General features: G+C 60.7%; 7 protein-coding genes across 7 annotated transcripts; 3 read left to right on the top strand and 4 right to left on the bottom strand.

Annotated features, from left to right (window-relative positions):
* Window positions 1-397: 397 nt before the first annotated feature.
* Window positions 398-3020, top strand: EsH8_IV_000566 (uncharacterized protein; the record flags this gene model as incomplete). Its single annotated transcript, XM_083265456.1, has 5 exons — window positions 398-777; window positions 889-1972; window positions 2034-2118; window positions 2180-2265; window positions 2337-3020. The coding sequence occupies 5 exons, from the start codon at window positions 398-400 to the stop codon at window positions 3018-3020; spliced, it is 2319 nt and encodes a 772-aa protein (XP_083124351.1).
* A 341-nt stretch (window positions 3021-3361) lies between these two features.
* Window positions 3362-7901, bottom strand: EsH8_IV_000565 (uncharacterized protein; the record flags this gene model as incomplete). Its single annotated transcript, XM_083265455.1, has 3 exons — window positions 3362-4595; window positions 4680-7645; window positions 7695-7901. 3 exons carry the CDS (start codon window positions 7899-7901, stop codon window positions 3362-3364), a joined length of 4407 nt encoding a protein of 1468 aa, XP_083124350.1.
* A 2102-nt stretch (window positions 7902-10003) lies between these two features.
* On the top strand, window positions 10004-10189 carry EsH8_IV_000564 (uncharacterized protein; the record flags this gene model as incomplete). Its single annotated transcript, XM_083265454.1, has 1 exon — window positions 10004-10189. The coding sequence occupies one exon, from the start codon at window positions 10004-10006 to the stop codon at window positions 10187-10189; it is 186 nt and encodes a 61-aa protein (XP_083124349.1).
* A 922-nt stretch (window positions 10190-11111) lies between these two features.
* On the bottom strand, window positions 11112-12716 carry EsH8_IV_000563 (cytochrome P450; the record flags this gene model as incomplete). Its single annotated transcript, XM_083265453.1, has 1 exon — window positions 11112-12716. One exon carries the CDS (start codon window positions 12714-12716, stop codon window positions 11112-11114), a length of 1605 nt encoding a protein of 534 aa, XP_083124348.1.
* A 611-nt stretch (window positions 12717-13327) lies between these two features.
* EsH8_IV_000562 (Zn(II)2Cys6 transcription factor) lies at window positions 13328-15665 on the bottom strand (the record flags this gene model as incomplete). The annotated part of the gene is made up of 4 exons (XM_083265452.1): window positions 13328-14734; window positions 14795-14826; window positions 14881-15467; window positions 15556-15665. 4 exons carry the CDS (start codon window positions 15663-15665, stop codon window positions 13328-13330), a joined length of 2136 nt encoding a protein of 711 aa, XP_083124347.1.
* Window positions 15666-16176: 511 nt separating this feature from the next.
* Window positions 16177-17885, bottom strand: EsH8_IV_000561 (MFS transporter; the record flags this gene model as incomplete). The annotated part of the gene is made up of 5 exons (XM_083265451.1): window positions 16177-16428; window positions 16500-17072; window positions 17131-17208; window positions 17262-17640; window positions 17698-17885. 5 exons carry the CDS (start codon window positions 17883-17885, stop codon window positions 16177-16179), a joined length of 1470 nt encoding a protein of 489 aa, XP_083124346.1.
* A 1931-nt stretch (window positions 17886-19816) lies between these two features.
* EsH8_IV_000560 (uncharacterized protein) lies at window positions 19817-20146 on the top strand (the record flags this gene model as incomplete). Its single annotated transcript, XM_083265450.1, has 1 exon — window positions 19817-20146. The coding sequence occupies one exon, from the start codon at window positions 19817-19819 to the stop codon at window positions 20144-20146; it is 330 nt and encodes a 109-aa protein (XP_083124345.1).
* Between the last annotated feature and the right edge of the window lie 4886 nt (window positions 20147-25032).

Below are 25032 nucleotides of genomic sequence, written 5' to 3'. Positions count from 1 at the left end.
ACAGACCCCGCATACATGGGAAACACGCAACCCCTGCAGCACCACCAACATGCGAGCGGCAGGGGGGCCCTCCAACGACGTGCCTTTTGCTTTCCGCACAGCAAAACATCAGTCAATCATAAGCTTCCGAGGTGCCTTCTCCCGCTCGCCCATGTGCCACTGACAGCATACCTAATCCCAAGCTCCCCCTCGCCCGATCCTTCATTAACTTAGTCGTTCCTCGACCATCCGTGAATAGCTAGCTGCTCCCTTTCTGCCCTTCTCTCATTCTTTCTTTCTCTTCCCTTTTCTCGACCTTCGCATCCGTGCGTGCCCGCCAAGACAGCCAGCCTGCTTCGCCAGCCCGTATCAACAAGCACACACACCCGTCCTGCCCTCGTCCTCGTCCTCGTCCACCATGGTCGCCACCGTGCCGCAAAAGGTCCCCGGCACCTCCGTCCAGATCCCGCTGCCAGCGCTGCCGAGCGCCGAGTTCTGGACCGAGACGCAATGGGCCGTCCTGCGGTCCCTGCTCGAGGCCGTCCTCCCGTCCATCGCGCGACCGGCCGCCTTCTCGGAGGAGTCGAGCCAGGTCCCCGTGTCCGAGGCCGACTACGCCGCCGCCCTCGAGCTCATCCAGAACACCATGGAGAACCCGCCGACCGAGGAGAAGTTCCAGGAGTACCTGGCGCACAACCCCGCGCATGACCCCGAATTCGTCGAGAGCACCACGAGGACCTTGGCCGCGCTGCCCTCGGGCGCCCAGCGCCAGCTGGGCGGTGCCATGGGCGCCTTAGCGTGAGTGACGATGATGATGATGATGATGATGATGATGAGAGAGCGACGCGCCGCGCCGCGCCGCGGAATGGACATTGATCAATCGTGACTGACCCGCCCCGCGCTTGACAGCACCCGCACAGGCACCCTGCTCCTCACCGGCTACTGGACCCCGGTCCACCAGCAGCCGCTCCACGTCCGCGAGCAGATCCTCAAGGGCTGGCAGACGTCGCGGATCCCGACGATCCGGGTCCTGTCAAAGTCGATATGCCTGCTGGCCCAGAAGTGCGCCGTGCAGACGAGCCCCCTGCTCCGGGAGCTGACCGGCTACACGGACGCGCCCGAGTCCCAGAAGCACGGCGAGGCCTTCGATTTCAACTTCTTACAGTTCGAGGCGTCCGACGCGCCGGCCGTCGTCGAGACCGACGTCGTCATCGTCGGATCGGGCTGCGGAGGCGCCGTGGCCGCCAAGGTGCTGGCCGAGGCGGGCCACAGCGTCCTCGTCGTCGACAAGTCGTACTACTTCGCCCCGTCCCAGCTGCCCATGGCCCAGGACACGGGCTGCCAGTACCTGTTCGAGAACGGCGGCTTCGTCACCAGCGACGACAGCTCGCTGAACCTGGTCGCCGGCAGCTGCTGGGGCGGCGGCGGGACCGTCAACTGGAGCGTCAGCCTCCAGACGCAGGGCTTCGTGCGCAAGGAGTGGTCCGAGCAGCGCGGCCTGCCCTTCTTCACCTCGCCCCAGTTCCAGGCCTGCCTGGACAAGGTGTGCGACTTCATGGGCGTGAGCGCCGACCACGTGCGCCACAACCACCGCAACCAGGTCCTGCTGGACGGGTCCCGCAAGCTGGGGTGGCACGCCACGGTCGCCCCGCAGAACACGGCCGGCGCCGAGCACCACTGCGGCCAGTGCCACCTGGGCTGCGGGTCGGCCGAGAAGCAGGGCCCCGCAGTCAGCTGGCTGCCGGCGGCGGCGGCGTCGGGGGCCAAGTTCGTCGAGGGCTTCGAGGTCGAGCGGGTCACCTTCGACGAGTCGGGCGGCTCCAAGCGCGCCACCGGCGTCGTTGGCAAGTGGGTGTCGAGGGACGCCGACGGCCTCCCCACCGCGCCCCTGGACCAGCGCACCACGAGACAGGTCATCGTCAAGGCCAAGAAGGTCATCGTGTCCGCGGGCTCCGTGTCCAGCCCCCTGGTGCTGCTGAGGAGCGGGCTGACTGTAAGTCGACATGTTTCGCGTGCGTGCGTATGTAGGGAACAACCCTGCTGACGTCTCTCAGAACCGACACATTGGACGCAACCTCTACGTGCACCCCTGCAACTTTGTGGGAGGATACTGGAAAGAAGAGACCAAGCCGTGGGAGGGTGAGTAAATCGAGTTGTATTCCTACTTGATAGATGACTGACGCGATCCTCCCCCCGACAGGTGGCATCATCACCAGCTACTGCACCTCTTTCGAGGACCTCGACAAGGCCGGCCACGGCGTGAAGCTGGAGCCCACATGCATGATTGTACGTCCCCCCTCCAAAGCCTCCAGGGAAGAGAAAAGACAGCGTCAGCTAACCGACCCACCAACAAACAGCCCTACGCCATCCTCGCCAGCATGCCGTGGCACTCGGGCCTCCAGGCGAAGCTCACGGAGCTCCGCTTCCGGCACTTCGGCGCCTTCATCGCCCTCACGCGCGACCGCGACCCGGGCCGCGTGTACCCGGACCCCGTCTCGGGCCGCCCGCGCGTCGACTACGTCGTGTCCGACTTCGACCGCGCGCACACCCTCGAGGGCGTCGTCGCCCTCGCCAAGATCTGCCACGTCGAGGGCGCCTATGAGATCCACGCCGGCATCCCGGGCGTCGAGCCGTTTGTGCGCGAGGACCACGGCTCCGCCGGCGCCCCCGAGAAGGCGGCCGCGGCGTCGTCGCTGGCGTCCGACGACGGGGATGACGACGAGGACGAGAAGGCCATGCTCGAGGGCGTCAACGACCCCAGGTTCGCCGCGTGGCTGGACAAGGTGCGCCGGGTCGGCAACGCGCCGCCCGTCGGCATCTTCTCGTCGGCGCACCAGATGGGCACGTGCCGCATGGCCCCCAACGAGGACGAGGGCGTCGTCGGGCCCCGGGGCCACGTCTGGGCCACCGAGAACCTCTTCGTCGCCGACGCGAGCGTGTTCCCCAGCGCCAGCGGCGTGAACCCCATGGTCACCAACATGGCCATCGCCGACTGGATCGCGACGGGCATCTCGAAGGAGCTCAAGGCCGAGTCGTCGTAGGAAAGAGGAATAGGGGGTGGTGTATGAGGAGGGAGGGAGGGGGGAGGAGGATGTATAAAACCGATTTCCATGTTTTTCTTCTACTTCTTGTCATGAGAGATGACGGCTAGCCGTCGCAACTGCATCTATACCCAAAGCATGGGCCTCTAATTAACTCAACATTACTTTTATCAATCATCCGTTCTCGCAAACCCTCGCCCTCCCTTTTATTATGAAATAAGCCCCCCCCCCCCCTCCCGGATCACAAGCCCTCGCCAAGTCCTTTTGTATTTCCCGTCTCCGTATGAACACCAGAGGTGTTCGCCTGACTGCGATTTCCATCGAGCCCCCCGAGCCCGCCGTCAACCCTCCGCCGTCCTGCTGCTGTCCCACAGCTCTCTGAACATGCCCCCCTCCCGCTCCTTCAGAGCCCGCGGCTCGCCCGTCTCGGCCACGCGCCCCTTGTCCATGACGACGACCGTGTCGCAGTCCAGGACCGCGTCCAGGCGATGCGACACCATGACCACGGTGTACCCGGCGAACTCGCGGCGGATGACGGCCTGCATCGCGAGGTCGGTGGCCCGGTCGACGCCCGAGGAGACCTCGTCGAGCAGGAGGACGCCGCCGCCGCCGCCGCGGCTGCTCCTGGCGCGCCGGCGCAGGACCGCGCGCGCGAGGCAGAACAGCTGCTTCTGGCCCTGGCTGAGCGAGTCGGCGGCCATCGCGGCGCCGACGCCGCCCCGCGCCCGCACCCCCGCGAGCAAGCCGACCAGCTCCAGCGCGGCGTGGCACTCGGCCTCGCCCGCGGCCCCGGACGGGTCGAGGTTCTCGCGCACGGTCGAGCCGTCCGGGAGGAAGACGGCGTCCTGCGACACGGCGATCACGCGGCGCCGCAGCGCGTCGCGGTCGACCCTGTCGATGGGCACCGAGTCCATCACGACCCCGCCCGCGTCCCCGCGGCCCGGGAGCGGGTCGAGCAGCCGGAGCAGCAGGAGGATCAGCGACGACTTGCCGCTCCCCGTCCGGCCGCACACGGCTACCCTCTCGCCGGGGCGGATCGAGAGGTGCAGGTCCCGCAGGGCGAGGTCGCCGGCCGGGCCGGGCTCCTCCTCCCCCCCTTCTTTGCCCGGTGCGTCTTGGGGAGGGGCGTCGTAGGAGGCCGAAACGCCCTTTATCTCGATCGCGCCGTTCTCGGGCCAGCTGTCCCCGGGGACAACGTCCTCGCCGGGGCCCGACTCGGGCGCGACCGCGTCGCTGAAGGCCTTGAGGCGCGCCACGGCGCCGATGCTCGTCTCGAGCGTCGTGTACGACTGCACGATGACGGTCAGCGAGTCGCCGAACGCCATCAGCGTCACGAGGGACGTCCCCGCGAGGCCGGAGCTCGCCCGCAGCCGGGTCGCGAGCGCCACCACGACGGTCGCGAGGACGGCGACGAGGAGCTTGAGCACCAGGTGCAGGCAGTTCTGGATGGCCGCGAGCTGGTAGGCCGGCCGCTGGCTGGTGTCGACCAGGCCGCTGTTGACGAGCACTTCCGACGCGACGAACCCCAGGGCCCGCAGCGTGGCCAGCCCCTTCAGGGTGTCGATGAAATGGGAGCTAAAGGGGGGGCGTGTTAGCGGGACTGCTGCTGCTGCTGCTGCCGCCGGGGGGGGACGGGCGAAGATGGTGGCTGCGACTTACTAGAGCGGGCCTTTCGCCTCGAGTTCCAGGATCCGCAGCTGCCTCGACGTCCGGAGGTAGAACGTCTGCACGAGGCACAGGACCGCGACGAGGAACGGGTAGCTGATGGCCAGCCAGGGCGACGAGACGCCGATGACGACGGCCATGGCCACGGCGGAGAAGGCCAGCCCCGTGAAGTTGATCAGGGCCAGCGGCAGCTCGCCGTCTATCAGGGCCAGGTCCTGGGCGAACAGGTTCGTCACGGTGCCCGCGTCCGTCGTCGCAAAGTACCGCAGCGGCGCGCCCATGAGCGTGCGGACGGCCTGCCGGTGCAGGCTCGACCCCGACTGCGAGATCATGGTCTGGGTGCAGATCAGGACCATCATCATGAGCGACCCGAGGCTCGTGACTTGGAGGAGCGCGTAGATGCCCGTGTAGAACGCCCCGGACCTCCTCGGGGCCCGGGACGTGATGTCCTCGGACCAGAACCTCAGCCACACGGTGGGGAACGTGAAGGTGAACGCGTGGCTGCAGCACCAGAAGACGAAGGCCGCGACGACCCAGTTCGCGATGCTGCCGAAGTAGTGTCTGTAGACCGCGGCGTCGCCCAGCTGGCGCGCCCTGTCCGTCTCCTCGGCCACGCGGGGGGCTTCGGTCGGGGTCTGCGCCATGGGGGCCTGGTCCGGCTCCCGGGTGGCGCCACGGCGGGGATCGGTGCGCTCCCCCGGCCCGTCGATCTGCAGGCTCCGGACATACTTGTCGTTGGTTTGCAGGTCGGCAAACGAGCCCTGCTCCACGACCGTGCCGCCGGTGTCGAGGGCGACGATGTGATCCGCCCACGGCAGGTGTCGGACCGAGTGCGTGCACAGCACGGCGGTGACGCCCCTGCGGCGGACGATGCCGCCGTCGCCAAAGACTCGGCGGAAGACGAGCTCCTCGGTGTTGGCATCGAGGCCGCTCAGGATGTCATCCAGGACCAACAGGTCCGCCTCCAGGTACAGCGCGCGCGCGAGGGCAACCCGCTGCCTCTGGCCGCCGCTCAGAGCCACGCCGTTGCTCCCGATGCTGGTGCGGTCTCCCCTGGGCAGGGCGGCAAAGTCGGCCGAGAGCATGGTCGCCTCGACGACCTCGGCGTAGCGCTCGGGGCGGAGCTCGGAATGGCCGACGATGTTGGCCTTGATCGTCTTGTTGTAGAGGAACGGGGACTGGTCGCAGTAGCCTATCCTGCGGTGGTTGGCGCCCAGGACCACCTCGCCGGAGCTGAAGGGTGTCTCTCCGAGGAGCCCCATCAGCAACGTCGACTTGCCGGACGCCACGGGGCCTACGATGATGGAGAGCGAGCCGGCGGGTATGGCGATGTCGATTCCCTCCAAGACGTTGTTCCCTTCGACCCACCCGAACGAGGCCTGCTTCACCGCAATAGCCGCGGTCTCCGTCTCCGTAGACACGCTGTCGGGGCTCTTTTCCGAAGGGCTGGGGGGCTCGGGGGACTTGCGGAAGTCGACCCGCGTTTCCTTGTCGAGATAGGCCTGGATGCGACCCAGGCAAGCAAACGCCGAAACCAGATCTGGAATGGTTTGGAACAGATGCCCCAGCGGGCCGGTCAGGAGCATGAGATAGACCATGGAAGTGAAGATGCGCGTGACGTCGAGGGTCCGGGACGTCACGGCAAACGCCATGACGGGGCCGATCCGAGCGGGCGTGAAGGCGATGGCCGAGGCCGCGAGGAGCATCAAGCGCCATCTGCCGCCCACGCCGAGCTCCTTCAGGCGCAGCCCGTGGATCATGTCCTCCACGGGGCCGGACATGGCCGAGATCTTCAGCGCCTTCATGCTCGAGATGGCTTTGGCGGTGGCCCCCACCCGCCGCTCGATGGACTCCATCCACAACGTCTGGCGTTTCCCCGTGACCTTTGCGGTGAGGGTCGACGCCGCGGCACAAACGACTACGACGATGACGGGCGCCACGAAGGCCGCGCCGATCTGGCGCTGCAGCAGCCAGCACGCCAACGCGACTTCGAGCGTGTTGGCCCAATACTCGTGCAGCGGCGAGAGACCGCTCTTGATGCGCTCCACGTCGGCGTTCATGAGCGTCAGGGCCGCGGCGTCGTCCGCTGCGGAAAGGCTCATGATGGTTGTTTTGCGATACACGGCCGACGCCAGAATACTTCTCACCATGTGGACGAAGCGCCCCTGGAAATACGAGCCCAGGGACTCGGACGCGGCAATGCCGACGTAGATGATGACGGTGGCGCCGATGAATCCGTACCCCTTGCTGGGCGAGGAGGAGCCGTCGGGCTCCTGCAGGTACTCTAGCAGGCTCTCAATCATAAGAGGTTGGCTGAAAACGAAGACCGTCCGGCAGAGTCGTGGCAGCACAGGGAGGACCAGAGGAACCGCGAGCGTGCGGGCGATGCTCCTGGCCAGGACATGCTTGCGGCCCGCGGCCCTGTTCTTTTCTAGATGCGGTTCGAACCTGGCGTACAGCGTCTCCGCAGACATTGCCCCGTCAAGCGCGAACAAGTCCTCGATCGTGAGGAGTTTACGGTAGCCTCTGAGAAAGAGCTTGTTGGCCCAGAAGCAAGTCGCGAGACTGATGATACCGCTGGTCACCTCCGGGCTCTGTTGCTTCTCAATGTTTGACGCTTGACGTTTCTTTAGAGACTCGAGCACGAGGATGGCTGTCTTGAGAGCGACAGCCGCAACCGAGAGACGCGCTTGGTGAAGATCGTTTGCAGAGTTCGCCGAAAGCCATAACGTCCGCGACTGGGCAGTGTCAAAGAGAATGGTAATCAGCAGGTAAATGCCCAGCAGTATCGATGGCCGGGGCGAGCGGGCATGCTCCAAGAAGGAAAGCAGAATCATGACTAGGCCGACAACGAAGGCCATCGCCTCCGAAGCGACTCCAGACCGGGATGCCCAGTAAGTGCCGCGGCTTGTCAGAACCAGCTGGCCAAGCCGGAGGCCAGTGTAGACCACAAGAAACGACTGCATAGGAATCAGAACGGCGTGAGCAGCTAGTAGCCTTCCAGCTTACACATTTGAGCCATTGTAGGATGGCTCCGTCGACGAGTTTCGGCTTGCGAAACAGGCGAATCAGACGAAGTAGCGCGGACACGATGAATATGGACGCCGGGACGATCGACAGAACGGTCTGTTCAAACTTGGCGGTGAAATCAAAGTCGTTGCGGCAGCCGTGGACGACCGGGCCCAACGTGTCGTCGTTGAGACACATAAGGCTCATTGGAGCACTGCTGATGAAGGCAATGAAGGAAACTCGTCGTTTTTTCTTCTTTTTCTCTTTAGGTTTCCCGCCGAGCGACTACGTCCCTGTGAAGAAAATACGCGATAACTCGGTCGAACAGGAGCGGCCATGCTGAAGATGCGACAAAAGTTCTTTTATCCTTAATCTATCAGTTGCAGCCTAGCAGCGACCCGAGCAAATGAGCCGCGTGGCTTCGTGCGGTGAGACTGGGCGTCCATATCTTTAAATGACTGCGTTGGTTCGGCCAACCAGCCAGAGCCTGCAGGCTCAATGTAGAAGGAATGGCGTGTCCAGTGAGTCATATTGGCGGTGTCGATCCATCGTGCTGACCGAGTTATGCCTCAAGAAGTGCTTCTGCAACGGCAAGGCCTCTGTGTTTTGATGCTGTGCTGAGGGTGTACGTCTGACTCCTACCAAGCTCAACAAAGCCTGAGCTTGAACCTGGAGGAGTCATTGCTCTGCGGAAAAATTCGACTTAAAAGAGGCCTGGTGGTGGGGATCGCGCCGAGATGAGCTCGTCAGGGTCAGGCGGCCCAATCGCATGACAGCTGGATACCTACCTATTGATTTGTCCTTGTCACCTTAAGAAGCGTAAGAGTAGGATTAATGGTGCAAATCCTCTGGTTAGTTCCATATCTGAGGAATTTAAAAAGAAAGAAAATCCCAGACGGTTGGTTTTCAATAGAGACTTACTCGCCAGAGGCTGGGATTACATTGAATAAGCCGTTGTGTTTGCACCAGCTTCCGTTTATGAAGCCATTCCAGGCGAGTCTATTCGCAGGTCATTTTAAGGTTATATTAGTTGCGCCTTCTTTGGCGTTATGTGGGTAAACCGAGCCAGTTTCCTAAGTTGGAGATCCGGTCCCGGTCGGCGGGCCGGCACCGAACTCCGGCACTAAGATCCACCCATACGACCCGGGGCCGCTTCCGGCGATCCAGGACTATTCGCAGTCATTCGGTCCTCGCCCTTCCCCTCCGAAATCTGTTCGTCATATGAAGGAATGAACTTTCGAATGTTCAATTGAGACAATGAGAGAACCTCCATCATCCTGCTGTCTTTGCCGTGACCATACAACCTGCCGCCTGTGCCTGCCACAGCTCACCTATACGCCTCTCCGATCGTCCAAGTAATCATTAGATAGGGGCCATACACCAAGACGCAGTGGAGAAGACATCGACAAGAGAATGCCATGCAAGCGCCTATTCGCCCTGAGTGGACTTCGACCCCGGTCCCGTTTCATTCCATTCCCGTCGGGCCGTTTCAAAATAACCTTTGGTTGCATTGGCTCCCAGAGCGATCGCTGACTCGCGGGACTAATAACAGCCCAAACACACTGCGAGGACAACCACGGTGCGACCGGCACATCAGCGAGGCAAGGATACAACCCCCTTTTGCTATTTTGACGTTCCCCATGGGCTGATCCATTTGGTCGTGTGTGGGGGGGCCGACAAATCGACAACTCACTACCGTCGGTCGTGGGGGCCCGCTACAGTCGGATTCTTGTCCATCTAAATAAAGGCTCTGAGACGCGGACAACGTCCCGCACCAGAGAGCCAAGAACAGGACAAAAAATAATTGAAACGTTCATCGCCAAGGCCAGCGCGAGACCGCAACCAAAGCTTTTCACCGCTTATGGCAGATCCGTCATTGCTTACTCTGGACTAACAGCAATGCCGCCCCTACCCCCCTTGGAAACCAACAATACCCAAAACCCGCCAAGGTGCAGCCAAGGTTTTCGGACCGCCAGCCGACTGCGGCGCCAGACGTCCGTGGCCGAGCCTCCATAGTAGAGCCTCCAAAATAGACATGATACTCCCTGAGTTGTTCTTGGGCAGATGATGGAGGTGAGGAGGGGAGAGCGGAGTCGACTATCATGCTGTCGTCCTGTCTTGACATAGAAGTATATAATCAAGACGAACGCACAGTCTCGGGGTCCCATCTCTCCCCAGCATCTCATCGTCAGTCAACAGTCTCCAGCTTTTCTTTCGTCCGATTTAAAAAACAACTCGAAACCCGTCCCTTCTTTCGCGCAACGCTCCAAACGCCGGGCTCCTACCCCAAAACTCCGTAACCAGCAAAAATGCGTGGCATCTTCATCACCGTCTTCGCCCTCGTCGCTGCCTCCGCCGCGCAGTACACCGGCCCCTGCACCGACGATGCCTGCGGCACTGCGAGCGAGAACTGCGAGGCCCAGGGCCGCCAGTGCTTCCCCTTCCCCAACATCCTCCCTGCGCTCCGCGAGGGCTGCGTCTGCGGCTCGGGCTAGTTTGGCACATACATCGGAGTCAGAATAGGCGTGAGTAGGACCCCCCCCCTTTGATGCGTTGGCTGTCATCTCATTCTTGGTACAGGTTTTTGGGCAATTTAGGCAGCATCAAAGCGACGGACCCCCCGGGAGGAGTGCCCCGACGCTCGGTGGAAATAGGATAGTTGGGATCGTCGTTAAACAAATCAATCAAACCGGCGTTAGAAATACCAAGAATTTTAGAATTGAAGTTGCAACACACTATTCTTCGTTTACAGACGATCAAGTGACTGTGCCTCGAAATCATGTCGGATATTAAGATGATACGCCAGAGGATTGCAATAAGAAGCCACCATCCAGGCAACACAACGATCCGGCTCTGTCGGCGATTTCTCTTAGAAGCGAGCAAACGCGAGCCAAGTTAGAGAAACCCGAGTCAGTGAGGGCTTATCCCGGGAGTAGTTTAGGCCAGCTTGTGCCCGGGTAAGAGCCAGGCTTTGCTTGACGGACAATACTGCCCAGTGTGGAACGGGGCGAAGCCAAGATATTAGGAAGCTTGTGTCGCGGGATTTCTAAAAGGGATAAACCTAGTCAGGGTAGCTGCGGAGGAGCCGCCTTACACCAAGGACGATGATACGGGCCAAGACATGTCCGGTGTCTAGCATACGTTGCCTTTGATGACGAGCCTTGATGTACGTTTAATCGTCAAACTCGGATCAAGACCGGCCAGAGTCGCAGTTCTACCTCTTGTGATCGACTGGTCTTGTATTATCCATTCACCCGCCCGGCATAGCAGTTCCTGTTGCACGACCGGTTTTAGAGGTTTGGCATCGATCTAGAGACTGAGCAGCTGGCACGGGGCTCTTCATGCTTGGAAAGGAGGGGTCGCGGGGGCGTTGAAAGGTCTGAATCACAATCTCTCTATCCCGTTCGAGCCCATCTATTAGCCCTCGACATCCAACCAAGGCCCCATGACCTTGCTCAAGTCCGGGGATTCATCCCATTCCCTCTGCACAAACTTGTCAACCCACGGTCCCCGAGGCTTAAGTCCGAGCCTGAACTCCGACGGCGCCGTCATGAAACCCGTCACCTCCATGGCCATCGAATCAATTTCCTCCACGGGCACCACGTCAAAGGCCCACAACAGACTGGCAAAGACCATGAAGGTGTTGTCCAGAGCCACCCGCTTGCCCAGGCAGCTCCGCCTGCCGTGGCCGAACACCGTCAGGGGCAGATCGGTGCGCAGGCCGCCGTCGCCGTCGAGCCACCGCTCCGGCACAAAGGCCCCCAGGTCCCCGAGCGCCTCGCTGAAGACCTTTTCGTCCCGCCCAATGGCCCACGCATTCGCAAACAGCGTCGCGCCCTTGGCTATCCGCGTGCCGTAGATCTCGTCCTCGGCGTCCGCCCTCCGCGGGATGCTCCCGGGCGCGATCGGCCGCCACCGCATGACCTCCGACATGACGGCGTCGATGTACGCCAGCCCCGGCCGGTCCGCGAACTGCGGCGGCCTCTCGCGGCCGACGACGTCGTCCAGGACGGCATGCGCCCGCGCCACGAAGTCGGGGTTCGTGTGGGCGGCAACCAGGAGCCACAGCATCTGTCTCGGGCCGGTCTCCATGCCGCCCTGGATGCTCGTGGCGAGGGTGAAGGCGAGGTCTATGTCGGGCACCCCGTCGGCCTCGGCGTGCTTGGCGGCGATGGCGCGTGCTTGCTTGGTTGCGTTCCAGCCCGGCGCGCTCATCCCCCTCTCCAACAAGCGGAGGTACAGCTCGCTCTGTGCGTCGTACAGCTTGTCCGCGGCGCGGCGCCAGGGCGAAATCACGGCAGGGAGGCGGCGCAGGGGCGGGACGAAGTCGACCAGGCCCGGGTTGGCAGCGACGTAGGTGACCTTCTTCTGCACGTCGACGATCTCGGTGAAGGTAGGGTCGTCGTAAGACGGGACCCTTATGCCGTAGTGCAAACCCAAGATGACGCTGGACTGTGTACGCTCAAGATGACGATGCAGGTCTGTGCTACTCATGGCCGCGCCGTCTTGGCCTCCCGACCGGGTGGCGCTGAACAGGTCGCGCAGAAGCTGCTTGGACTCCAGCTCCATCAGGGGCTGGTACCGGGGAGCGGCGACGGCCCCAAGGCTCGGCGACAGCATGCGGTGATGGAGCCTGAGGTGGGCGTCATAGTCGTGCATCAGGGTGAACTTGGACTTCCCGCGCTCCGCCCCGGTGATCATCTCCATGCTCACGGAGCTCGGCCGGTTGCTGTAGCGCGCGCTGCGCTTCCCGAAGAGCTCCGTCGCCGCCTCGGCGGTGTTGAGGACCACCATGGGGACGATGCCGAAGAGCTTCGGCGTCGCGACCGGGCCCTTGGCCTTCGCCCATTCATCCCAGTTCAAGAGGGGCCTCTGCAGCGGCGAGTTGTGGAGGTCGCCGATGATTGGGAGCTTGAGGGGCTTGGAATACGAGTCGCCATCCTTGGCCTTCCTCGAGGCCACGAAGAGGACTGTCAGCAGTGCGACTGCGACCAGCAGGGCCAGGGTTGAGTCGCCGGCCATTGTCGTCTCAGCAGTTTGCGCCGATGGAATGTGTATGGATGTGGTAAATGGCAATAGAATAAAAGACCGACGGGGTATATAGCTATCTGGTCATCAATAACGACCGCATCATTCGCCAGGTGAAGGACTCCTGCGGTCGGGTGGATAAGCTACCTCATATCTAAGGGGCGGGTTCCAATGGCCCGCATGAGGGGAGAGGGCTGTCGGGGCTGGCGACCATGCTTGGGTAAGTGCTGAGAGATTGCGCCAAAATAGGTGAGGCTTCCCCTCTCTCCAAGAGAAAGCCGTCAGCAAATGGTTAGAAGGATAAGGCTAGCCGGGGCCGATGTTTTATTGCCAGTGTGAGTGGACGGCTGGGTAGGACGAATCGCCAGGGTCTGGTAATGGCCCCGCTCCGGAGGTAACACCGGAAGGGGCCGTTTATTGCTAGCGGCCCGGACGGGCCGTTTGGTGGAGAAGCGGACGGGTGGGGGTCTGGAGCCCGTCGAGGACATAACTGCGCCGCCGTCATCCGGCAACATAAAATTTCACTGCACTCAGAGAGATCCCGGGGAAAATATGCTTGGACAAACATTGGAGGAAGTCTGGCGGTGGAGAAAATTCCGTGCAATTTATTGCCCGAGCATCATCTGGTCGCCGAACATTGCTTGAGCATCCCCAACCAAGTCGCCGCCGCCCAAGTCGTCCATAAACCAGGGGAGGCCCTCGGCGCCCAAGTCGTCACCCAACATTGTCGACGCCATCCCGCCAAAGTTCCCATTCTCCGCCCCGAAATCCCCGCGAAAGTTGTCGAAGCCCGGCGTGTGGCCCTGGGCCGGAGACCAGTTCGGCGTCTCCAGGTCCTCCAGCCACCCGGCCTTCTTGAGAACGACCCTGACCGACTTGGCCGCCGTGCAGGCTTCCTTCGACGAGGATTGGCGCTGTTTCCAGACAGCGAGTGATTTTATCAGCGCGTCCTTGATCTCCTCCTCCCTAGCGAGGGCGTGCTCGTTGCCCGGCGTCCGTATGCCCTGGTGCACCACGAGACACAGCGTCATGCACGCAGTCAGGAACCCATGGGTAGCCAACGACGTCATTTTGATCCCCGCAGAATGTAGAACACGCCCCGGAGCCGCCTCCTCGTCGACCGTTCGCTGGATCTGCAGCAGCTCCAGACAGGCATCGAGGCAGGCCTTGCGGGAGTAGCCGAAGCTCTCGCCGCCCACGTCGAGGCTCAGATACTTGCGGTGAATCATCAGCCGGCCGACGCGAAACATCAGCGCAATGTAGAAGCGTTGGATGATCAGAATCGGCGGGTCTGTCAGGGACGCCACCATGGACCTCGGCCTCAGGGGCGGCGGGATCCTGGCCTCTGCGTCTCTGAGCTGCTGGTCGACCGCCATAACGTCGGCATACGGTTGCACCCTCGCCGAGGTGGCCAGGTCGACGGCAGCCCCAACAGCAACGACCATTTGCCTCCTCGCGATAAGTTGGAGAACGGCCGTCACCTCGGTCTCTGGCCTGCTCGGCGGGAGCTCCTCCGTATCCTCGTCGAAATCCGTGTCGTGGAGGTTCCTGGGCTCCGCGGTGTCCCAGTGATCATCCCTGATCCTTCGCGGCATGCCCGACTGCAGCGACATGACAAGGTCGCCCTCGAGAGCCCTGGCCCAACCCCTGCGTCTGAGCTCCCCGTCGAAGGGGGATATGCCGGGAAATCTGGATGGGTCTCGGTGGTACCCCATCTGTAGGAGCAGGTTCATCGTTATACCATGGAGGACCCCCATGTCTTGGGTGGCATCTTTGCGCGAGGAGACCTCGATAAACACGTACTGGAAGATGGTGGCAAAATTGTAGGGCCCGCCCCTGGTGTAGTTACCCAAAAGCATGCATTGCGCCGTCTTTTCCCGGTAATGGTCGATCAGGACCCTGGGGTCTTCCGGGGCCGTCCCGGAACAGATAACGGCCATGCACATGATGGAGTACAGCAGCCCGAGCCACATCACAGGAGTCTCGGACGGCGATTTCCAAAATGCCTCGTACTTCGCGGCGATTCCCGTCAGCCCGTTCGCGACTCCCAAGCCAAGGAAGAGACGACTTACCTCTCTGATGAATTTGCCTGTGTGAGCCGCGGCTGTCAAGTTGTGTCAACACATCGTCCATGCCAAATTCGGATGGGAAACCCGACCTGAGGACAAGTCCAGGGCGTTGAAGTAGTAAGAGATGTACCCGTCGACGACGGATTTTGGCGGGATCGAGGCCAGTATCTCGGCCCGCGACGCCGGCTTACACCCGTAGAGCAGCGGCATGCGGTCATTCTGGACATCGGGCTGCTGCGCGTCCTCCTGCGCTTCGAGGTTGTCTTTCAGATCGGCGATTTCGTCCAGGATGGAAGTCCAATGGTTGCTTCCGACGTACCGAGACCCGGACGAGTCGACCCGAATACTGCCCCCCTCGGAGACCTGAAGCGGCTCGTGTTTGGAAGCCTCGCGCGCAGCAATCTCTTCGGAGATCGATCTCGATGAGGCCGAGGCGGTTGGGCTCCGTTTCAAGAGACCGCTCGGAAGAGCGGCGGTGCGGGCATGGCTGTCATCGTCCACCAGGGAGACCACAAGCTGCTCAAGCTGAGCCAGGCGGGCCTGCACGTTCTGCCGGGGACGGGGTGGTATGGCGTGCTGCGATGCACCGGACGGGGGAGACCCGTTGCCGGTGTACGTGCATGGAAGCCCACGGTGCGTACAGGTCTGGCAGGGTTGCTGCCGATCACACCGAAGCCTAGGGAGCGCGCGGGGTTGTGAGCACGTTCAACAGTTCCCCCAGCTGCTTTTTTTTTTCAGACGGACGGGACGAACGAAGTACTCACTTTCGTCGACGGCAAAGGTTGCAAGACAGCTGCGGCTTATCCCTTCGACGACCCGGCGGGGGCCGCGACCGGGGTTCGGATCCTACAGAAGTCCCCTGGGGCGACGACATGGACTCTCGGTCATCAAAAGAGGAGGGTATCTTGGCTGCGTCACGACTTATATAGGGGCGTGATCGATTCTGGGCGCCGCAGAGCGATGCACTATAGAACATGAAGACAGCACCCGGTATGGTCTTCTATACAGGCGCTGGGCTCGTGGGTGCTCGGGTATAACGGCACGCCATGCCTCATTGGTAAAAGGCCGAAGACGCATGCATGACACCACAACGGACTTAGGAATCTCACTGCCTCGTCACCAAACTAATGGACAAAAGTACCCATTGGGCTATCAGCATGTTGCGCAAAATGAGCTCTACCCTGGTAAGACCGAAAGTAGTAAAAAAATCCCGAAAGGATGCTCAATTAATTCCCGTCAAAGTCTGGGCCCTGTAAACGACTGAAGGATTCTTACATGTCGCAAAATTTACATAAAAGATGAGTCTAATATTCTATCAAGTCTATAGCGCATGCCCCCCCCGTATTATACAACCTGTGTCATTCCCGAACGGTCGAGCGAGTAAATCACAGGTGCTCGGGTGTCTTGCTCCGCAGCCATTCCCCGTGCTTGTAGAAAAGCATCGGGGCGGGCACAAACGCGAACGACAGGAAGCCGAGAAGGGTGTTGCCCCAGCCGTAGTTGAGCGTGGCGTACATCTGGGTGCCGACCAAGGGAAGAAAGGCGCCGAACAGGGAGCGGACGACGATGCTGGCCCCAAGGGCCGAGGCGGCGGCCTCGGAGCCGAACACGTCGACGAGGTAGAGTTGCGACGGCAGCTGGTGTCGATGGTCAGCAAATTGGGACTCGACGGGCAGGGCTGGCCTCGTTGGGGCCGAGGGGCACTTACGATGACGAAGAGGGCACCGAACCCGATGAAGAACGTCCCGATGATGGGGGCGATCCAGTGCACCCGGTAGTACGCAGTCCACCCGTAAATGAAGAAACCGACCGTCATGATCGGGGCAAACCATATCATGGTGATGAGGCGGTGCTCGGGGACCGAACGCTTCTCGGACTCCGCCCGCCATCTCGAGACGCGGTCGCTCAGCGCCCCAAACGCGGCGAGGCCCGTCAGCTCGCCGATGCCGACGCCCAGGTACGCCAGGCCGACGATCTCGGCGTCGAAGCCGTAGACGCCCTGGAAGACCGGGGAGATGGTGGTGAAAAGGAGGTAGAGCAGGCCGAAGACGAGGCCGACGTAGACGGACATGATGAGCACCACGGGGGAGAGGAAGAGCAGCTTCCCGGTGCGGACGAAGGCCCCGACCAGGATCTGCGACCTCGTGAGGCGGCGGTCGAGCTTGGAGACCAAGTCCTGGTTGCCGGTTTCGCGCCGGAGGCGGTCGGCCTTGCGGGAGAGCAGGACGTTGGGGTGCGTCTCGCGCATGACGACCAGGGCCAGTACGGATATGACGCCGCCCTGTGAGGTTGGTGTTAGCGCGTGGAGCCACGGCGAGTGTGCAGTGCGGGTAGCTCACCATTATCGTCATGAGCCAAAAGGTCCACCGCCAGCCCGCGCGGGTTGCGAGAAACCCGCCAGCAACAGGTCCGATCACCTGCAGCCAGGTTAGCACTGATTCACGGCAGACTCCCCCGTCCGGGTACATACTGGTCCAAGGAGGGGCCCGAGGCCGAACAGGGCCCCGGCAGGGCCGCGATGTTGCAGCGGAATCACATCGGCAATGGTGCCGCCTCCGATGGTCATGGGCGCAGAGCCGGCCATGCCGGAGAGCACGCGGAAGATGAGCAGCTGGGGCACGGTCTTGCTCAGCGCCGTGCCGATCAGGAAGGCGACAAAGAGGACGTTGCAGACGTGGTACACGACGAGGCGGCCGTGCATCTCGGAAACGGACGAGATGACAAGCGGCCCCAGAGCATAACCCAAGAGGTAGATCGTCACGGACAGGGTACCGATTGTCTCGCTCGTGATGTGGAAGTCCCGTACGAGGTATTCCATGCCGGGCGCGATCATGGTGGCGGCGAGGTTGCTGAGGCATCGTGTTAGGGGGCGTGATGACAAGCTCTGCACTGCAGGGGCGACTTACACGACCAAGGAGAGCAGCGACACGACAACGACGTGGCCGTAGCGCAGTCTGCTAGACCAGTTGAGAGGGTTCTGCGGGTCGCTAGGCCCGTCCCAGTCGACGACATTTTCGTCGGTGGCTGTTGTTTGCGACCCGGTTTCGAGGTCGGAAGGCGGCTTTTCCAAAGTAGGTGATGCAGGGGTCTCCATATTTGAGGGAGTTCGACAGTAAGAACAAGGCGGGTGTGCCAAACTTGATGCTAAAACCGTGAAATCCGAACCTCGGAGTGATGGGTCCGAATTATACAATACTGGAATCGACGGTGCAAAGTGTGAAGAGACAGCGAAGGTAGTGAGGCTGGTGGTGTTGGTGAGTGTGGAATTGTAGACTGTCTGTTCCGTGGGCCGCATCGCCTTATTTAAACAAGAAAAACCAAAGAGGTGTGCTTCGGTTTTGCAACTCCGGCCCGCACCGTGACCATCCGCTGTCCCGGTGCCGATGTTTTGTGTGGGAAATCCGGCGCGGCGGGCGGTCGGAGGGTCGGACGGTCAGCCGTCGGAGGGTCGGAGGGTCGGAGGACGCGGCCATTGATCGTCGTGTACGGCCGGAGCCGGCACATTGAATTGGACCGGATTAACACCACTTTCAAGACTGGGCAATTGAATCAGGAGCCTCGAGTGACCTGCTCACTCATGTCATGCGAGAATGCAGAATGGAGTTTGTTACACTGCTGGATTGGCCCCGTCGTGCCGGCCCAGTGATGTACACCACGCCGCTAATACACATGTTTGCTCGCAGCTTAGGTAATTATTGCCCGACGATGTGCGTGCAGAATTTCTGCGTATGTCAGTCCGCGGAGGATGATAGCGTCGAACCTTAATACAGTATCTTAGCATGACTTCCCTTGAACTTTGACCCACCATCCGCGCCTAGTTTTCGCCGTCCCGAGATATGCTGTAATGATTAACAGGTGCAGGGACGGCATGGTCCTAGACATGCATGCCACTGGTGTGGTGTGCCCGAGAAGGACATATTTGGACGGCGTGCATCATCGAGGGACAGAGGTGAAACCCAACTCGACGCCTGCCAAGATGCGGTCCCGTGAAGGTCCCGGCGGCTTCGCCATAGCTCGTCCGTCCCCGCTTATAATTCCGGGCTTGCTCCGGGTTCGCGGCCCCTCACCGGGTTCCATGCGCCGGCAGCCGGCCCGCGTGGTACGAAATTGTGTTGCCTAATTCAGAAACCCTACCAAGACACCTCGAATACAGATGCCTAGAGGCGCGAGTCATATTTTGAAAAGTCGTTTTTCCTTCGCCAGGTTTTCCTTGCAGCATGCATCGACGACCGTCTCCATTAACATGGATGGTCCGAGTGTGACAATGGGTGAAAGTAAGACCCGAGATGCAAAACATCAACCGGGCAAATTGTGCCATTGCCCACCGCTCCATCTCCATCCCTAGACAACCAGCACAGTCGCGCCAGGCCAGCGTCACCATGCCTTCGTTATCTTTCTTCCAGAGCGTTGGTTTCCATGCTCATCCAATCTGTTCGGCGTTGCCTGGGTTACAAAGTGCCTGCCTGACGACCCCCCCCCTGCGATATCTCCAACGCTGTCGATTGTGCTGTTGGTTATGCCGTTGGTTACGATGCTGGGAGCGCAGCCAATGAGCGATTCTGCTGTCTTCCCGTCACGGCAGGTCACCGTGCGTGGCAGCCGTGCCGCACTCGCGCGGGCGTGCCAAGTGTCGATATCATTGTTGCCTGCCCCAGGCACTCACATAAACAACGCCGAAGAGAGTTTGGTTTCGTGTGATGGATTTGGTTTGGACGATTGCGTGAGCTCGCTACCATCCGCATCTGGGCCCCGACTCCTACGAGGCGTGTCTCTGGTTTTCGTCGGCGTTGGTTGCTGCTGCTGTTGTTGTTGTTGTTGTTGTGGCATTCGGCCCAAACACATCGAAAAACACACGGCGGAGCAAAAGTATATATCCCGCGCCCTCGCATCCGTGCTCCGTACCCCCCGAGCCTCAGGCGCCTCATCATCCCTCCAACATCCCATTCCCAAGCCACAAAGCCACAAAGCCAAAAAAAAAACACCACCACCCGCCAGCCTTCAATCCCGTCCTCCATCTAACCCACCATGGCCACCGCCGTCGAGCCCGCCCCGTACACCGGCCCCTCCCCCCGCCAGATGATCGACACGCACACGCTCGCCCGGGAGATCATCAGCCGCAACAACGACCCGTGCCCGATCCTCGACGCCGACGAGCTGGCCCTCCTCTCGCAGTTCGTCGCCGACCCCTCCCAGGCGCGCGCCCTGCTCGAGGCGCGCGGGCTGGCCGACGAGCCGACAAAGGCCGGCAGCCTCGTGGCCTACGTCGTCTCCCTCCACGGCACCGACAAGGCCGCCCTCACCGACGAGGAGATCAAGGTCCTCAGGGAGTGGTTCGAGAACGGCCAGAAGGCCTAGAATGGGCCGGAGGGGCCTCTCAAGAGCCCGGGGGCGTTTGCTGGACGGATGTCAAGCGGAGCTCGGTCGATTCACTTTCTTGATGTGGAGGATTCGAAGAAAACGGGACGGGGATGTGTCGATTGGGGGATTCTAGTATCCGATGTTGGCGTTGCGTATGCTAGTTTGGTTGCAAAATACATCAAGTTGAGACCACTTTACTCTATCTGTTCCGCCGCAGCCCCCGTTCTCGGCGAATTCGCCGTTTAGCCCCCCCCCCCCCCCCCCTGGCCTTATGCGTCCGGGCATTCGAAAATCCCACGCTTGTCAACGGCGGCTCTCGACCACTCGTCGTAAAAGCCTCCAGTCACAGACCCTGCGCGTGTGTAAGATTGGCAGTTCAGCCATGTCGAGGTTTAGGCACGCGGCGAATCCGCGGGGCCTTGTTGGAGGATTATCGAGGTGCCAACAACTCATTAAACACATGGGAACCCAATGGGATAAAGCAATGTCATGTCAATCGAGAAGTGGCCCGAACGGAGAACACGGCACTATTCCAGGCCTCCTCTCGCGGGGCGCACATGGACAACGGGGTGCCGGCAGCTGAGCCAAGCAGGCTGGGCTCATTGGCCACGTTCCGACCCGAACCAGCTCCTCCCTCCAGGCACCCGTAATCCGCCCGCCAGGGGGGAGCCTCGCTCGTCCCTGAACGAAAGAGACCGGCCGAGGAAAAAGCCCATCTCGACAGCAGCGCCCCCCGTCTCGATCCTCCGCGCAGGGCCCCAGCTGACCCCCCGGGCCCGGGCACACCCCGACCCACTCGGTGCGGGCGGGGGGGATGCGACAGAGGACGCCGAGATTCGATTTGTCGGGATCCGAAGCCAAAGGCGTCCTTCTAGAATAAGACGCTGCAGCCTTCAGGCGTGCGTGCACGCACAGATGATGTCGACGCGCCCGGTCAGCTCTGCCTGGCATGGGATGGGAGAGCACAAAAACAAAGAAACGAAAAGTTGCCTCAATCTCACCCCCACCCCCGGGCCATATTATGTCGCCAAGGGGGCGCCCCGACGTCGGCCGGGCGTATGAAGCCGCAGCGGAGGCCGGTTCCACCGACAGTTCGACGTCCGGGGGGCGCGCCCGTTCTGGAACTGATCAGATGCTCACAGTCAAGAGGACGCCGTCAGTCAGCCACGCCGCCTTTGCGTGCCTTGGCTGCCCTTTCATCGGGCACTTCGACAGGGCGGCCACGCCTCCCCCCCTAGGTGTCTCTACTCTCCATGTAAGTGCTGCGGTCCAGTTGCCAGAACAGGCAATGTAAGTCGGCGCACGCATCGACCTGGCCTCCCGAACGGAGCACAAAAGGTCCCTGTCTGAGCCGTCGATCCCCTTTTCTGGGACACGGCTGCCAAAACCGACTCATCTCGGCCCCCTCCCTTCCTCCCCAGACCCCAAAACCCGGAGTCGTGGATCTGCCCCCCCATTTCTCCAACGGTATCCAATATCCTTGCCCACACATGCCATACCCCCCCCTACCACCCCCCGTGTCAAGCCAAACTCACGTCGTCGGATGAATGGCCGTCCCCCTCTGCGCCATCCAATGAGCCGTATCGGGCCGGAATTGAGTCTCGGTCACATCCGTTGGTCCCCCCTCCTCCCTTCTTTCCATTCCTTCCTTCCGTGGAGTCGCAGCGCTGCCGCCAGGGAAACGTCAACCAAACGTCTCTCTCCCCCGTACGGGGTTTCCGGTTTCGTATGCCGACCAATGCGGGCGCGAGGCCTCTCCGCACCAATGGACCATGATCGCCACCCTCCGCATCTCTAGGTATTTCCCTCTCTCCCACTCAGTCACACACTCTCCCCCCCACAAATTGTTTCGTTTCAAACGCTGGGATATGACGGGGACAGCTGGGACCGCACAGCCTCCGAATCCGACCCCGCGACAGCCACCGATACACCCTCCCGTGGCACAGCAGCAGGGCAAGGCATGTGCCTCTACCACCACCACCATCACGCAGCTACACGACACCATCTTCCCGTTCTAGCGGGCTGCTCAGCCGCAACCCGCGCTCGCATCCCTGCCAGCTACGGACGGCAAGCCACACCTCTCTCCCCCTCTCCCTGCCTTGTTTCCGGCGCTCGTTCAGGGGCTGTTGGGGGCTGTTGGTCCATGGCCTCGAAAGAGTCCAGCGCCCGTCTCCCCTGAAGTTGTACACAATACCATGTACGCAACGGTGACACTTCTCTCCAACGTCACCTCATCCCCCCCCTTCTTCCTAAAAATCACCGCCTCTTAACGCGCTCATCCACCCCACCCAGGAGGACTCCCCGCTACCCTGCCCCCTGCGCGAAGCCCCAAACATCTCGTTGGTTTTGCTAGTGATGTTTGTACCACCAACACCGCTGAAAGACCCCCCCATGGACATGCCGTGAAGCCCGCCCGGATGTCATGTTTTCAAACAGGGGCAGGCTGTCTCTGAGTAGCAAATGAATTTTTACTTATTTTTTTATCTTGTTTTGTAATTTTCCAGGAGCCCATTGGCTTTTACCGAGCCCGAAACGCTGGCGCGCAACCCTTTTACACTTCTCTTCTTCGTCGTCGTCGTCGTCCTCATCCTCCTCACCCTCACCCTCCCTCCCCTACTCTTGTAACCTTACCGTCTCACAAAAAGGGGGCCAAGGGGAGAGGGTGTGGCTTATATTTCCTTTCCTTTTTTCTCTCCCGTATCTTAAGAAAGAGGGATTAATGATCAAATAATGATGATGAATAATAGTAATAATAATAAATAAAAATGTTTCTCGGAACGACGTTGAACGCATGTATTACCGTAGCCGGGGGGTGGTACCCTTGAGATCACCAACCAACCCCCCTCCCCTCCGTCGATCAAAAACCGGCCACGCCTCCCACGCCTCCCACGCCCGACAACAGCAATCCAATTTTTTTTAAAAAAAAAGTAGGAAAAAGAAACGAGTGAACCCCCGCCCATCATACTTTTCCCATCAGTGACATATCCCATCCTGCCGATCACCCCCTCGGATCCTCTCTCCCTCAACCCACCCCCGGTATATTCTAGATCTTCCCGCCCCGTGGGCGATCTCATCCCGGGGGGCAGGGGGGAGGGGGCGGGCTCGAGACTCTCTCTTGTCGATGTGAGCGTCGAGCTCGATCGCCCGCCACGTCATGCGCTGGATGCAAGGGCGCCGGATTCCGACGAGGCTAAGGCGGTCGGTGGATGGAAGGGGGCATCTCCTCCGCCTCCGGTTGCTCCTCTCAACTGATGCGTCGACAGTCGTGTCTGTCTGTTCTCTCGGGGTCTCATCAATGCCGTCTTCACATTACACAATGCACGTTACTCGTCACCCGCACACCGTTCACTCGGCTTGTATGTTGCTGAACAAATCTTGTTCGGATTAACTACTAACTTGACGCGAATTGCAAATAATCCATTGAGCTGCGTGTAGCCAGAACGAGGCCAACCTCCAGGGTTGCCAAGTCGCCCATGATCCCTAGCCAAGAAAATCCAATTTCCCAGCGCCCTCTGCCGCGGGATTGCTCTCGGGTCTGTGATGCGCAGCAAAACCAGAGCCCGGAGCATCCTGTGCGGCTTGTCCCCCGCCCGAGCATTATGGTGCTCCGAATGGTCTTCGGCAGGCGGGCGGCTTTCATGTAGGAGGGCGAGCGACATGTCGCCTTTTCTCCCTGTCCCCCGGCCACATTTCCCAAGCCCGAAGCTGCCACGGGCGCGACCCCCCTCCACAGGTCTCACACAATGACCCCCATCCCAGTGCCGTCGTTCCGTTCACAACCATTCCCGACTTGCAGGATCCGTCGTGTCGTACTTGCGTCCGAGTGGGGTGATCAGCGTGGCCTGATTCGGGTTCGTCCGTCCCCCGTGTTAGTCGAGCGGGGAAATGTGGGCGCGAGAGCAGAGTCCGAGGCTTCGGCAAGAGGTCTGCATCGTATCCTGTCCAGCAGGATGTCTTTCTGCGATGCCCAGCTTCCTTTTTTTCTTTGATTTAGTCCCATCTCCCCATCAATTCCATGCCGGCCGTCCCCCCGGAGCCCAGCTGGGCCGGGGGCCGGACGGTGGCGGCCGAGATCCTGTCGACAACCAGTGTCTGCTTCGACGGCCGTGTCCCAGACACAGCCAAGCCTCGGCTACGAGATGATTGTTTTGCAGATCGACCCTTTGCGAAAGAGCGTTGCCATTATTGGATCCAGTCCCGGGTGCAAGCCTTTGCCGTCAAAACCGAAAAGTCGAATAGTCTGTGCGAAGCGAGGAAAAACAAGAGAGCCGTGCCGTGGCGTCGAGCCCGGAGCAACGTCGTCTTGTTTCGTATCGTTAGGCGGTCGTGAATATTCGTCATTGGTCGTGAGGTGGTCGTCGTGAAATCATCCGTAAGACAGGTGCCCAAGCCAAGGAAATGAAGGAAAGCAGATGCGCAGCGGTTGGTATCTTCCGAACCAGTGTAATGCCGATGGGGGTATCTCTGAGAAAGCCTCTTGAACCGGAAAAAAAGAAAACGAGTAGAAAAAATGAAGTCCAGAAACGGGGGAATCGAGAATCCAAGGTGTCGGTTTCTTCTGTCTCGGCTCCGGGCCTGGAGCCGAGCGGGGGTGTTGCATTGCTGCGTGTTCCTCTTGTTTAGATGAGAAGACCCAAAGGAAAAAAAAAGACAAAAAAAAGAGAGAGAAAAAGGGAAAGAGGCGCAAGCCGCCTATGTTCAAGTATCCCCCAAATGTAAATGCACTCAAAAATGCCCGCCCAGGACCCAGCCATGATGAGATGATTCGAATGAAAGGCGACCGAGCTTGCGGCGTAGTGAGTGGCGGTTGTTGTTCCCCGGATATCGAAAAGACAGGATAAAAAAAATCAGACGCTCGCTCGCTGCCGAAAATAAAGGAAAAC

Source organism: Colletotrichum jinshuiense, chromosome 4 (genome assembly GCF_051148585.1).
Source record: "Colletotrichum jinshuiense chromosome 4, complete sequence".
NCBI lineage: Eukaryota > Fungi > Ascomycota > Sordariomycetes > Glomerellales > Glomerellaceae > Colletotrichum > Colletotrichum jinshuiense.
This window is presented reverse-complemented; position numbering and strand designations above follow the sequence as displayed.